Genomic DNA, 14,968 nt, shown 5'->3' with positions numbered 1-14,968 from the left:
ACAATAGCACATCATGATTTATTTGTTGGTTATATTTTGTATTATTAATTTGAAATGTGGTGATCAGTATAAAAGTAGCTTAAAAGTGGAAATATTTAATTGAGTGATTGAGTTTTTGTTCTTTCCACCGTCCTAATTAAGAGAAGATTATGAGAGCAGGGGTTGATTTAATAATTAAAACAAGTTTTCTGTTATTTGTTCTATCATAATGAATTGATAGTCACTACAGCATAGACAACACCCGAATAACGATGTACACAAGAATCGAAGGCATTAAATAATATGTGATTCAAATGTATTTGTACGTGAAAGAATGGAGAAAGAAAGCATGAGGATCTGCTCTGCAACTCTTCTTAAGGCCAATAAATATGCTAATTAAATAAAACTAATTCTCAGTTGAAAGAGAGGTGGAAAAAACCCACTTGTTGTGGGCCCCAAACTGGTCATAATCATCATGCATCATCCCCAAACAGCTGATCTGCAAAGGCGGGACTTATGGGTACCAGCCTGCTTGTTATGAAACCCAGCCAAAAAAAAAAAAAAACTTGAAGGCAGCACGCCGTCCTCTCCTGTCACTGGTGTCCTCCTCGGGTCCGGCTCCCGTCTCACGAGCGTCTGTCTGCCGGTGGCGGGGTGTGTCTCCTGGAGAGAGAGAGACAGAGAGAGAGAGAGAGAGAGAGAGAGAGAGAGAGAGAGAGAGAGAGAGAGAGAGAGAGAGACGGTGTCAAGCGAGCAGCGAACAGACAGAACACGACCGGAAGTCGCACGGATTTTCCTTTAAAATAAAAGCACTGCAATGCCTGCTATACTTTCATTTTTTTCTTAAAAAAACGAGTAAGGAATGACTGAAGATAATCAAGAAAAAATGAAATAAAAAAGAAATTAAAGAAATGTTAAAACCCCCCTTTACAAAAGGACTCGTGCACAGCATTTTGGCCGTTGCCATCTTGGATTTTTTTCTTTGCAACCAGTGAATGGAAGTGACCATATATTCTGACTGCAGAGGAGCAACAGGTGGATTTGATGGACAAAAGCAGCAGAGCGGCACCCCGAGAAGCATCCTTGCTGGATCTGGATCCAACTGAATTCTGGTATGAAGATAGATCTCGGTGCCCAGCCATGTCTCCTCAGCAACAGCTAGTGTATGTGTGTGTGTATGTTTGTGTGTGTGTGTGTGGGTGTGTATGTCTGTGCATATGGCTATGTCTGTGCGTGAGTGTGTATGTCTCTGTGTATCTCTGTGTGTATATTTGTGGGGGTGGGAGGTTTGGGTTTCATGGTGTTTCTTTGTTGTTCATATTTTGTTTCATTTTTGTTTTGTTCGCTTTTATTTTCTGGGAGGCACTTTGTGCTACTGTAAACAGTATGAAAAGTGCCATATAAATAAAGTTTGATTTGATTTGATTTGATGAAGCTGTTCAAAAAGTTAGCTTCATTATTCAAGTGTTAAGGTCAAGGTCACTGCGACTTTCTAACGGTCTGCTAGTAGCTATAATCTGGCAAATTTACATCTATAACCCTAACCCCTTCATAGAAATTGGGAAACAGCAATGACCCCAAGTTATCGTAGCTAATTGCATTGGCAGTGTGGTAGCGCTGTAGCAACACCTTGTTAAATATGTCCTAAATCATCCCCTGCTTTCTGGTCTGTCTGTCTAAATGGACCATAATCTACTAAATGAACATTATGCTGGACTAAAGAAGACTTTAAACTAGAGACTGAGACTGAGAGAAGTAGGGTCATTTTCTCATAGACTTCCAGAGGAGTCGCCCCCTGATGGCCAGCCAAGCGAATGCAACTCCAAGGCTTAACTTTTCACTGAATGGATCAAAACGTTTATCTGACTCTCCGCGTTTACTTTGAAAGTTTTGACCGGAAGTGTACGCTTGACGTTGATGGGGCGAAGCTGTAAAAAAACGCTCCCGCCTCGTCACCAGACACCTTGTAGGCAGCCCAGACAAGAAGAAGACAGCGCGCGCACGACTCTCACCTGCGGGAAAAAGGTAAAATGCAGCTGAACGTCCGGACGAGACTCACGAGTCTGGAGCTGTGCGTTACCTCACGTTAGTTCGGGGACGAGAAGAAGAAGAAGAAAAAGAAGAAGAAGAAGAAGAAGAGGAGCCATGAAGAAGCACCTGAGTCCTACAAAGCAGCAGCAGCAGCCGCCGCCGCCGGCTGACGTCCCGTCTACCGGCGGCGAGGTTACCGTCCAACAACTCAACGAGCTGCTGTCGAACGGCAGCGGCTTCTACAGCCTCCCGACGCAGCACTTCAACGAGGTCTTCCCGCGAATCTACGTCGGTAACGCGTGAGTCCTCCATCACCGCAACACCGCTAGTTCTGACAGGTTTCACGCTGGTTGACAGGTGTTTTTTTTCTTAAGAGCTCGCGCCCCCATCCACCCCGACCAGACAACGACAGCGTCGCATGTCCGGCTAGGCACGCGCGCGCGCTCACACACACACACACGGGCGTGTTGTTTTGGTGTCATCATGGAGGGGAGCGACAGCCTGTTGTTGTCAACACATTGTGGTGTTGTTGTCAGCAGTGTATCGCTCAGCAGCAGGCAGGTGGATGTTGTGTAACAAAGAAATGTGGGTGGAGGTCCGCTGGTGTATCTCCAGAACCAAAGGTCGTATAGATTTTAAAGCGATACTGTTGGCAAGCTCGTAATAAAAAAACGTATATGTCAACCTGAGTCCGAGACCTTCCATTGAGCCGCTATGGAGAAAAGAAACTTTGAATGTGAAATTGTGTATTGGCAATAACTTTGTTTGTGAGCCAGCAAGGTGGCTCCATCCCCATGTTTGTGAGCTTCCCCCCAACGGACAGCTCGTGGCCGCGAACGTGTACTGGCGTCGCCCCGCCCTTCGGTTCGACTTCACTACGGGGAAAAGACACGCTAATTGAAACGCGTGTTCTGATCCTCTTTTACTGATAATTTTATTCGCTCCGTCCTAAATGTCGTCCTCTTTGTTTACCTTTTTATTTAACTTCCCCCGGGAAGTCTGGCTGAAAATAGATCCCAGTGGATAGACAGATGCACTGATTTTGTCACACGTAGACGTGGGCGGGTCCAAAGTAATGCTTTGTAAAAGTGGGTGGGACTTATCCTTCATCCGACGCCCATGGTGTAACATGATAATATGACATTGATAAATAAATAATGGCAAAAAGTATTTTGTTTCAAAATAAAACAACATAATCATTTTAAAACAATAACTTGTGTGGAGATAACAAACCTGCAACCCCACGAAGCACAACAACTCAATTAGTCTGTAAACTTATATTATATTTTTGATGATTGATTAAATATTATCAAATACTTTGAGTTATTTTTCAAACCAAAAGATTACTACATGACTTGTCAGTTGTGAGTAATTTCTGCTTTTCTCTTGACTGATATGATAAGAAAACTAAATATTTTTGGTTGAATTCTGCTCTGGGGATAATCTGCAAATATTCTGAACATAAATTGTTACTTAAAAGTTGTTTTGTAGAATCACGTTATCGGATCAATTAAAAGTTGATATGTCCTTAAAGGGACAGTGTGTGACATTTTAAGGCATTTATTAGCTAAAATCAATACCCTTATTCATAAATAGGTCCTCATGAGTGTATAATTACCTCTGCCAATAATCTGATTCATCCTCGTAAGCAAAACATTTTTTATTTGTATTTACATTGGACAGGTAAGTCCTCAGGAGGCTTCCATGTCTTTCAGCCATTTTTAAGACTATAACTGCAGAGGAGGGACATAAACGCCTAAACGTGTAGAGATCGCATCAGTCAGGCGCTTCCGAACGCGCAGGGTGGTCTGCAGGACCGGCTCTCCCTCTGGAGCGGACAGCAGTTATTCGTCTGCCTGTTGTGCATCCATCCTGGACACCGGTACTCTCATGTACCACTGTCCCCCCTGGACCTCCCAGAGAGCGACATTTACCGAGCTTTGTTATCTACCCGTGGATGTCCCAGACACGGCCTCTTGCCTTTTACAGTCAGTGTTGTAGAGCAATATAACATTGGTTTGTGTTTGTTGTGTGTAGTTGTTAGCTGATGCTATAGGCTACGACATAGTAATGGAAGGCTACCAAAAATAAACCAATAAAAACATGGCAACATAAATGACTCTCTTGTTGGAGGAGTAATGACTTCTACATGCTCACACATTTGTTTGAAATATCAACCTCATCACCTGAAAGAATACTGGTGAAGTGGTGTTGGACGACATGTTGTCAAAGCTTCTTGGTATAACGGAGTTACAACAAAGTGATGCAGAGAGCACTATTCGTTTGAACGCAAAATACAATTCACCACTAGATGGGAGTAATTCCTTCCTACACACTGTCTCTTTAAATTCTGTTCATCACTAAAATGTGCTGATCAATACACTCATGCTGATATACATCGATATTGAAAATAAAAGGATAATTTTCTCATTTCATTGATTCATCCCTTCTTCTACAATACGTTACAAAACAATACATTTAAAAATTCCTAGAACCCAGGGTGATGTAAATAAAGGTCAATAATAAAACTATTTATTGTCGTGTAAGACGATTAGAACTATTGTTGCACCTCTACATCTGATAATGATGAACCAGTTGGTTATTAACATGAACACATAACATAAAAACACTTTTGATAAGAATGCCTTAGATTTGAAAAATTTACGGCAGATTTATTGTAAATCTGTTGGTGAAAAATTGATAAACCTTGTTGTTTTTAAAAATAGAAAATAGTGAAAAACAAAAATCTATTTCCCTAAAGTGATTTTCTTTTTAATTTCTCGTTTCACCTGAACGAAAACCCAACAACATTCAGTTTACCGTCACATAAAACAAAAAACAGAAAATACCATTTTCTTTATGTCTCTGGGACAAACGAGTCGCTGCTGTGTCGTTCGAGCACCCGAAATGTGCTGAGCACACAGACACACATACAAACAGTATTGTATGTAATAGTGTGTGTGTGTGTGTGTGTGTATTAAACATGGTGGAGGGTGAACCATAAATCCACGGCTGTTGGCTGACTGGATGCCATCGGCTTTGTAATGAACGTGCCGACTCTTCGGGAATTTACAGCCTGGTGTTCCAGTAAAATCTGTTCCTGGTATACTACATGCTCAGGTATGTGCAGGTGGTGTACTACATGCAAATATGAATACAAAACATTCCTCGGCTTTTACAGTTACAGTAGCAACAGCAAAGTAGAGGCTGATACTCTTATCCGTATCCAGTAACATTTTTGATAAGTAATAAGATGTTAATGAAAAGTCATCATGATAGATTAGTGTCAGATTTGAATTGATGGAAGTTTTTTTTAAACTGATCAGTTTTTTTTTTTTTTTAAACTGACCATTAAAAAAGTTTACTCATCAGCGCTCTCTGGTGGACAAACTGTTATGCCGTCACTGTTTCTAAAATGGGTTCTGTGCTGCTTGTGATGATGTAAACATTTTATGTCACGTTTATCCCGGCTAAAGTACTTGTGATTCACAAGTCAAACTCTTAAAATGGTCCAAACACATGTTAATCTTTACTGCTTCACAGATAAGACATCTTTAGTGAAAAATAATCGGATAATCTTTAAAGGAAAACACCACCGCATTTCCATACTGAACTATGTTATGCTCTGATGTTAGACGAGGTGATACATACCTCCCTCTCCTCTGTACGTGCACTCAATGGCTCTTGCGCGCACTTCGCGCAGCGCTAATTTGCTAGCATGTAGCTTGTCCTTAGGATCCAAAGGGGGGTGAAGTTAGAAGCGACCAAGCACTTCCACGTTGTCCCTATTTAAATACGGTTACGTGAGTAGTTACACGACCCAAGTTTGGTTACACAAAATGAAACATGCCAGTTTTTCTAAGCGGATAACAAGGATAACTATATAGTATGGCGGAATAACAACTGGAAGCACTTCGACGTCGGCGCAGTAATATCATCACTCAAAACATGACGGGACTATATACCTTCTGCTTGTTTTCACAACCCTGTACGATGCACGTTATAACCATGATGTTTGATTGTTCACAAACTATCTTACTACAACCTGATGCTTCCTCAACTGTGCACAAACTACTACAGGTAGTGCAGGCGACGGCGTGCAGGTCACGTAGGTTCTATTGACGGAAGTAAGAGGGGGAGCGGAGTGATGATATTACTGCGCCGATGTCGAAGTGCTTCCAGTTGTTATTCCGCCATACTATATAGTTATCCTTGTTATCCGCTTAGAAAAACTGGCATGTTTCATTTTGTGTAACCAAACTTGGGTCGTGTAACTACTCACGTAACCGTATTTAAATAGGGACAACGTGGAAGTGCTTGGTCGCTTCTAACTTCACCCCCCTTTGGATCCGAAGGACAAGCTACATGCTAGCAAATTAGCGCTGCGCGGAGTGCGCTCAAGAGCCATTGAGTGCATGTACAGAGGAGAGGGAGGTATGTATCACCTCGTCTAAGATCAGAGCAGAACATAGTTCAGTATGGAAATGCGGTGGTGTTTTCCTTTAATAAGATAAAAAGTTTTCCCTGGATAAATAAAGGATAAATACATTTTTGTTCAAATAAATGTATTTTGTTTGCGGTATTTAAAAAAAAATCAGGCTCTATTTCAACTTCTCTGACATGATGGAGAGCTAGACAGCTACTTCAATACTCGTGATGATATTTACGTTTATCCTGATAATGGAAATTCACTATCAATTTATTGGGTGTTTTTTATCCCGATCTGTGATAAAATCATGTATTGTCTCGTGCTGCAATTTCCGCAGATTCGGATGTATTTGCATTTAGCGAATAATGTTGCTGTCATATACATCTTTTCAGAACAAAATCAGAAATGTGTTACTTATCTGATCTTACATCTTCTGCAACATTTCAGGTTTAATATGGTTCGATGTCCAAATATCGGAAATCATCAAGTGTCAAATTTATTGGGAAACAACGAAAAAGGGGGGAAAAAAATCTAATTTTGAAATACGTTTTTTGCTGCGCTGTGATGTAATATAAGCTTTTACAGAGCAGCTCTTCATCTCACTTTTATGGATTTGCGACAGAGGACGCTTTCAGGGACGCCTTTAAGAAGCCCGTCGTTTGGCTCCCGTCGCTGCCAAGAGACCGGCGGAGGAACACAAGCGTTACTGTTACCTCGGCGCTACAACAAAATCAATCTGAATACGCCAATCCGTCTGGGATGAGTCTTCGGACTAAGTGCTGGAAGTCTTGTGCTCAGCTGAAGCCGATCAGGCTCTAATGTGCTTTTTGGTTCCTGGAAGACATTGATTTGATTTCTGATGAAGAAATTAAGTTATTTTGTAATCATTTAAAAGCAGCAGCAGCCACTTATCAGTGGCCATGTGCAGTATGTAAGGGGGTAATTAAAGGGAAGTATTTGACCATTAAAGTTAATCCTAGGCAGAGCAAACAACTCTAATGTAATGTGATATCACAAATGGATCAGGCAGGGCGAGCTGGTATTTACCGTTGTTGAAACCCTGCACCTCCTCCAATACTTCCACCTCAGAGACCTTTTCTGCTGATGCTTCCTGTATATTTGTCCTAAAACTGTGGGGCTGGCTGATATCAAAACAAACACACTGATTAACACATTATTATGTACAATATACAGTGTGTGTGTGTATATATGAAATCTCTTATCATGGGATCCCATGTAGGGACTATTTTAGGCTGCCATCTACACTTTAAAGAGACAGTGTGTAGCAATTACTCCCATCTAGTGGTGAATTGTATTTTGCGTTCAGACGAATAGTGCTCTCTAGTGCATCACTTTGTTGTAACTCCGTTATACCAAGAAGCTTTGACAACATGTCGTCCAACACCACTTCACCAGTATTCTTTCAGGTGATGAGGTTGATATTTCAAACATGTGTGAGCCTGTAGAAGTCATTACTCCTCCAGCAAGATCAAGCAAGTCATTTATGTTGCCATGTTTATATTGGTTTATTTTTGGTAGCCTTCCATTACTATGTCGTAGCCTATAGCATCAGCTAACAACTAGACACACAACAAACACAAACCAATGTGACTAAAGAGCCCGGGATCTCCAGGATTAATGCATCACTGGACGGATGAAGAAGTCTGTAAAAGTTGCTCTCCGGGAGCTCCAGGGGGGACAGCGGGACTTGGGCGTATCCGAGATCCGTGCACCACGGGCGGATGAACAACTGTGTAAAAGTCACTGTCCACTCCAGAAGGAGAGCCTGTCCTGCACCTTGTCCAGAAGCCTCTCGCTCATTTGATCTCCTTTCAGTCACGCTGGCTCTGAACCAAAACGCGTTTAGGCACCATGTCCCTCCTCGGCAGTTATAATCTTCAAAATGGCTGAATAACATGGAAGCCTCCTGAGGACTTACCTGTCCAATGTAAATACAAATAAGAAATTCTTCGCTTACGACGATAAATCAGATAATTGGCAGATGAGAAAATATAATCAATCAGAAGATCATGTCATTATCAGTTTTTGCAAGGTTAGCCTATCAGGGAAACAAGTAATGGCAGCTAAGTTAACGCTGCTTAGCTAGCTAGCGTTAGTTGGCTGAACACCATCAAGAGGCTGCTGTAATTCCACAGAATAAATGTATTTAAAATCCATAACTGTGGTGTAACAGTTGCTCTAACTAGGGCAATATAATTCCCACAAAGTAAACATCATGTGTTAGCATCATGAACTGTCGACTCTCGGCCAAATGTGGCGTGGTTGCCCGTGGTAACACAACATCTAGGTGTAAATCACTTCTGCCAATAGTCAGAAATAAATAAAGACTTTGTACACTGACAACAACTTTAGCAGGTGCTCAACGGGAATTTTGGCATCTATAAAAATACAATAATTATGTATTGTGGGAGACTTAGCCCCGCCGACTTCCATACAGCCTCGTTGTGTTGCAATATGCAGTATGCAAACTAAAATTATACGCACAGATTGTATCTGTATCCCTGCTAGTATAGCCTCCTAAGAGAATAGAGACTAAGCATTAACTGATCCAGAAGACATGAATAGAAAACAGATGTGTGGGATGGAGAAGGGGAAAGAAAAATTACACAATATAGTTTTAAAAACGGTGACCTGTGTGCACTTTGAACAAGTGAACTAGTCAAAAAAATGTCCTTAACTGGATGATGGGTGTATTTTCCAGAAGGCACCCCCCCCCCCCCCCCCCCCACCTCACACTGTTTTCAGATCAGTCCTAGTCAGCACTATGAAACCACGGCGAGCAGCTCAGGGACACACTTAAGGTGTGGTTTGTTTGCTTTGAGGAACACTTTGGCTCTTTGTGAAGCTGCTCTTTAATAATGGATGTTGTGGGACTGCAGATCCCTGGGTGGAGGAGGCCGGGACAGGGCAGGTAAAAAAACGAAAGGAGGGGCCGTCGGTTGTGAACTCGCTTGAACCAGAGCGTGCCTCTGCATTGTACGAGTACAGTAAAAGTACAGTAAACACAGCCTCCTTCCACACATTACTGATGCTCATACTGTACATTGTTTTATGCACATACGTCCGAATGTGTCCAGACATTCTGCCCTGCAGCTGACACACAAACACATCGGCTGCTGCTTCATCCCTCCGCCGATGGCCGTAAAGCAAAATGGTAGCACAGAGCATTTTTTTTATTCGTTCTTGCAGTCAGGGCCTCCAGGGAGCCGTCCGAGGGTCACCTAGCCTCGCCTCATCAGCCTCATATTGACCGTGAGAGGATATTAGCAGTAAAGACACACGGCGCCGTCAGGGTGAGCATGTTTTATGAAGAAGATGTATCACGCTCTGGTCCAGATAGTATTTAAAACTCCTTTTTTTTTAACTGTGGCACGTAATCACAGCTTTGTGCAGCTTTCATGCAATAATATTTTAACAGTGAAAGGAGGTAACTCACTCCTCTTAGCTGTAGAGCAACAGGATGGTGTTTTTTTGTTGTTCAAGCATACATTCATCAGAGCTAATTAGTGACACTGAAAATACAAAAGAGGCATTTTATGTGGGATCAATGGGCAGCGCCCTCGGCCAGGTTGGATCGTGACAGTGTGGACACGGGCATGGAGCCAGGCGGGAAGGAGCAGCTGAAAGTACTGCTTTGTTGTGAGTCGTTTGCTCTGTTTAGGCCTAATGTGCAGCATTGTTCCTGAGGAACAAAAACAGCAGAGCAGTTTTAATGTTTTCTGGAAGTTGAGCCATTTCTTTCTGTTGCTTGTGCTGCTTGAAAATGCTTCCAGAAGATATATATTCTTAGTTTTAGTCATTATTTTCTCTTCTAATTCCTTTGTGTGTTCTCTTTTTTTCCTGCCGCCTTCCTCGACGCTGTCACTTTGTTTTAGAGCGCCATGCTTTCATCTGAACAGCGATGATCAGTAGGACATGCAGGATCTGTGTATTTCCTTGCATTTTGCAGCTGCTTGACATTTAATTTGAAAGGCACTGCATGCACTCAGTTGTCTCTGCTCGGGACGGTGCAGCTGCAGACAAACCAAGCGCAACCTGCCCTCATCTCTTATAGAGCTAAGAACAGGTGTACACAATCAGGGTAATTAGCTCAACTCTGACCTGAGCCGAGGTCTAATCAACCGGAATGAGTGGAAACACCTGCGTGGGCCTTGAAGGCACCGTTGTGAATGTGAACATTCACTTTTCATTACGTTTTTCGAGAGTTTAAATTGTGAACTAAATCAATTATCATTAAAGAAGTTGTCAAGTACTATGGAAAGACAGATTTGAGGACTGATCCAAAGCGACAACATGCAGGAGTTTCGCAGCAGCAGATGTGCAGTGTTTTGGCTGCGTAACACAGCCAGGAGTGGTTGTGCAAGCTGCAACCTACATTGACAAAATATCTCCTTTAAAATAAATTGTGCTGACACGCTCCTTTTGCTGTATCTGTCGGCTGTTATTATTAGTGCTGTTATTTGTCTCGGACGTCTTGTTCTGCTGCTGTACACTCATCATTTTGTGTCGTGAGAAAGAACAAAAAAATAGAAAAAAGAAAAGTTTTATTCCACCATTAAGAGGCACTCTATATTTCGTACTACGGGTACTTCAATGCAGCAGACTTGTCAAAGACATCAGCAACCGGCTTGATTATAACGAATATGTTTTCCCCCAATGCCCAGGTTCGTAGCCCAGAATGCAATGCGTCTGCAGAAGCTCGGAGTGACGCATGTCCTCAACGTGGCGGAGGGCACCTCCTTCATGCACGTCAACACCAGCGTGGACTTCTACGCCGGCACGGGCATCACGTACCATGGCATCCAGGCCAACGACACGGAGAAGTTCAACCTCAGTGCCTTCTTCGAGGAGGGGGCTGATTTCATCGACAAGGCCCTGGCACACAATAACGGCAAAGGTGAGTTCATGTTGTGCTGGGAAAATGTTTTTTTTTTATTTATTTTTTTTATTCTGCACTTTTATGTTAAAGTCGCCCTGAATGTTCAGTTAATTGGGCTTAATGCTTGTGGATACAATCAATATTGTTATATTGGCTTTGGGTCGCCACTTGTATGATGATGAACTCAAGGAGAATTACAAACTCTCAGCTCGGCAGAGCATTTTAGCGTCTTCCAGCTATTTTCTCTTACATTTATAACGTTTTCAGCTTTTAAAAAAACCTCTGCAATTTGCCTTTTCGACACGGCAACGACACAGAAAAGCCCCTTTCATTCCTGAATATATAATAAATAAAATCAATTATTTATTAATGTAGAAAACATACAAGTAAGCCACCAGACCCCAGTCAGAATATATGGTAAACACACAAAATAAAACTCCTTTAATAACCTTCTTTGATTTGTTTTCAACTGTTCCAACAATCACCAACTGTGGTTTTGTCTAAATAAACCCTTGAATCACGGATAGGAGAAGAAACAGCGGTTATATGCGCTTCTCAATGCCACCACAATCCATGGGTCATCGAATCACGAAACACAAAATACAACACTGACCAAAAAGAAAATTGAGAGTTTATCCATCAACAGTCAATTGAGACATGACACATTCAAGGCGTTTTTTGATGATTCACTCTCCGTACGTTTCGTTGCCGCGGATGTTAACGCGAACACGGAAGATGGCGGTGGCGGCCCTGAGCGTCGGGCTAAATCCGACACCCTCCTGAGCCCTGCTCCATATTCCATTATCGGATCGTGTCAAAATGTTCCAGGCGTAACACACTTGTAGCAGCAGATCGTTGAGCCTGACGGGAGCTGATGTTAAAACAGGTGATACAACACTTTTGGACCCGGGAACATGAATAAAACAATGAAACGCCTTTACCACAAAACATTGCTGAGGAGTTAAGAATTAGATGTTTGACGTCCGGTGTACTGTGGTTTTAATATTTCACGTGTGTAGTTCCCCCCCCCCACAACAACAACAACATCAACAACAGAATCTTCCCACCGCATGTGAGGGATGTGTTTAATTAGTGTTTTAGATTAAATGTTAACTCCTTTCCACCTGGAGTTTGAGACGTCGTGCTACTGTGCAACATTATCTTTGACATCCCCCCCCCCCCCTCACACACACACACACACAGACAGTTGCGAGCTCCAAAAGGTCACCTGTCCTCTGAAAGAATTTTAATGAGGAGCTGCATGGATGTATATGTTCCTACGTGCGTGCTATAATTAATAATGTGGTCACAGGACGTCACGCTGCAAATTCTCAGTACATTGGTAGTTTTAAAAATTGGCATAATTTTGTATTTACTACGGCATCCTTTTTATCCGTTTATTACAATTGAATAACAAGACAATTGTTCATTTTGGTTTCAAACCAGCCGATGTGTGTCTTAACCCCCATCAGAGAGTTTCACTGAAACTTTTTCGTGAACAGTTTTATCTTTGTTGTGTAATTGAACCCAAAATACGTGATTTTTATTTATTAGCTTTAAAGTGTGCCCCCTGCTGGACCACAAGACAAACACTGTCTGTTTTGCGCTTGCAGAATTTAAAATCAGAAACCCGTATAGGTTACTTTACACATTTTTCTCCAATGCATGAATCTCTGAAAACGAGGCGACCGCCCTACGAGCGAGTGAGTGATGGAGCGAGCCGGAGAGGCGACGTGTCCAACAAGGGAGAAACAGTAGAATCAACATCGATCCGTGGCAGGCTGATTGATTAGGTATTGAAGAGGCCATTTGATCGGGCGGAGCGCCGAGGAGGAGAGAGGGATAGAGGGAGATTATACACAGGAGAGGGACACAGAGAGGGCTTGGGTTTTAAAAATAAAGTGCAGAATCTGCAGATGTGACCTGAGCACATCAGCTGCTGCGTGAAGCTCGCCAAGTCAGAGTCCTCGTGGGCTTTTGGGGCTCGTCGGTAATGAAACGGTGAGTCAGACGGAGGCGCACCTTCGAGGGCGAAACAAACAAGTCGTGATTCCCACACCGGCGGGTAAATACCGACGCAGTAGAGAGGATGACGGTTTGCGGTAAAGGGGACTGACTTTGCCGAGGCTGCGGCAGAGGTCAGGTCCTGTATTTGCATCTCCTGGCGCAGGAAGATGCTTTGCCAAGCAACTTTGATAGAAGCGTATGTTCCCCCTCCCCAAACACTCTTGCTTTTCTTTGTTCATTTGTTTCTTTTTTCTTCTTCCTCATTTTTCTTCCTCCTTAGACTCTGGAGACTCAAAAGCCACTCTTGAAGCAGAAATCCAGTGAAAGTAATATATTTAATGTGAGCAGTGCATCACAACGCAGACGGTCACAAAGTACTTTGTGTTTATTAATTTGGGGGAAAAAAATATGCTTCTTGCTTCACATTAACAATGGCATGCTTGTGCCGCTCCTTTCACAATAAAAGCCCTAGACGTAAACGCGGCATCACTGCTCACCAGCGGAACATGAACTACAACAAAAAAAAAATTCTATATTACCCTCCACATAGACGGGGAGTCGGTAGTATTGAATCAGCGACACCACGCTGCTGGCTGAATCCTTCAAAATGACTCGTTATGACACTCTGCGTTTTTCCATGGCGTTTGTGATTCAGCTGGACTGTGTTGTCTGTCTCCTCCAGGGAAAGTGTACGTACACTGCAGAGAAGGCTACAGCCGCTCCCCCACCATGGTCGTTGCCTACCTCATGCTGCGCCACAAAATGGACGCCCGTCTGGCGGTGGCCACCGTGAGGCACAAGAGAGAAATCGGTCCCAACGACGGCTTCCTTCGCCAACTGTGCCAACTCAACGAGAAGCTGGCCAAGGAGGGCAAGCTGAACGGGGAGGTGGGCAAACTAAAGACCAAATGAGAGCGAGCCCACCCCCTTCCCCGTCTCCTCCTCCCATCATGCCTTTCGCGGGCACCACCCTGACCAAACCAGCACCCATCTGACAACACCGAGGGGTATTCTGAAACACAAACATACATGCATTTAACCGTGCACGTGTTTTCTCACACGCCAACTCACACACGCTGTTTTTGTTTTTTTAAACCTTCGTCCGTCACCGCTGCTCTGTAAGAGGACGTCTGAGTGTGATCTCACACGCACACCTTAAAGCATTCCTTCAAATCCCCCCCAGAAGGTGAAAACCTTTTTAAAACATTTCCTAAAAATAGAAGATTATAGCACAATCATTCCATAGTTGTCCACTGCCGGGAATGTCAGCGATGTCTCCGCCAGCAATACTCTACAAATTCCAAATGAGCTCTTATATATTAAAAGCCGACGGCCACACGATGCAGATGAAGCAAGTCAGAACGCGGTGTGTGTGTGTTTGTGTGTGTGTGTGTGTGTGTGTGTGTGGATGGAAATCCCAAACATTCCATTAAAACTGAAAAAAGCCCACTCAATCTTTAATTCTCTTCTCCCTTCAGGGGCAGATATTTAATGCACAACCCCCCAACACGATTCACACTCCGATAGCGAGCTGTCCGCTCATCAGTCCTGCACCCTTGACCCTCCGGCGTCAGCGGTAGCATCGCAACTGTCGGTCGCTGTATCGGCGAAACGAAGGTCGG

The 14,968-nt window shown here is 43.1% G+C and overlaps 1 protein-coding gene across 1 annotated transcript; it reads left to right on the top strand.

The window, feature by feature from the left end:
• Positions 1–2,063: 2,063 nt before the first annotated feature.
• Positions 2,064–14,698, top strand: dusp3a (dual specificity phosphatase 3a). The gene is made up of 3 exons (XM_084039819.1): positions 2,064–2,309; positions 11,125–11,357; positions 14,029–14,698. Exons 1-3 carry the CDS (start codon positions 2,125–2,127, stop codon positions 14,256–14,258), a joined length of 648 nt encoding a protein of 215 aa, XP_083895945.1. The 5' UTR covers positions 2,064–2,124; the 3' UTR covers positions 14,259–14,698.
• The last annotated feature ends 270 nt before the right edge of the window (positions 14,699–14,968 follow it).

The sequence above is a fragment of the Eutrigla gurnardus genome, assembly GCF_963514095.1.
Source record: "Eutrigla gurnardus genome assembly, chromosome: 22".
Lineage (NCBI taxonomy): Eukaryota > Metazoa > Chordata > Actinopteri > Perciformes > Triglidae > Eutrigla > Eutrigla gurnardus.
Note: the sequence above shows the minus strand (reverse complement) of the source record. Positions and strands in the feature narration are given on the sequence as shown.

Bases quoted from the DNA above. Each gene is read 5' to 3' on its own strand.
- dusp3a (XM_084039819.1), top strand. From the start codon at position 2,125: ATGAAGAAGCACCTGAGTCCTACAAAGCAGCAGCAGCAGCCGCCGCCG. The intron at 2,310-11,124 runs GTGAGTCCTCCA...CCCAATGCCCAG, and splicing joins CGAATCTACGTCGGTAACGC to GTTCGTAGCCCAGAATGCAA. The intron at 11,358-14,028 runs GTGAGTTCATGT...TGTCTCCTCCAG, and splicing joins GGCACACAATAACGGCAAAG to GGAAAGTGTACGTACACTGC.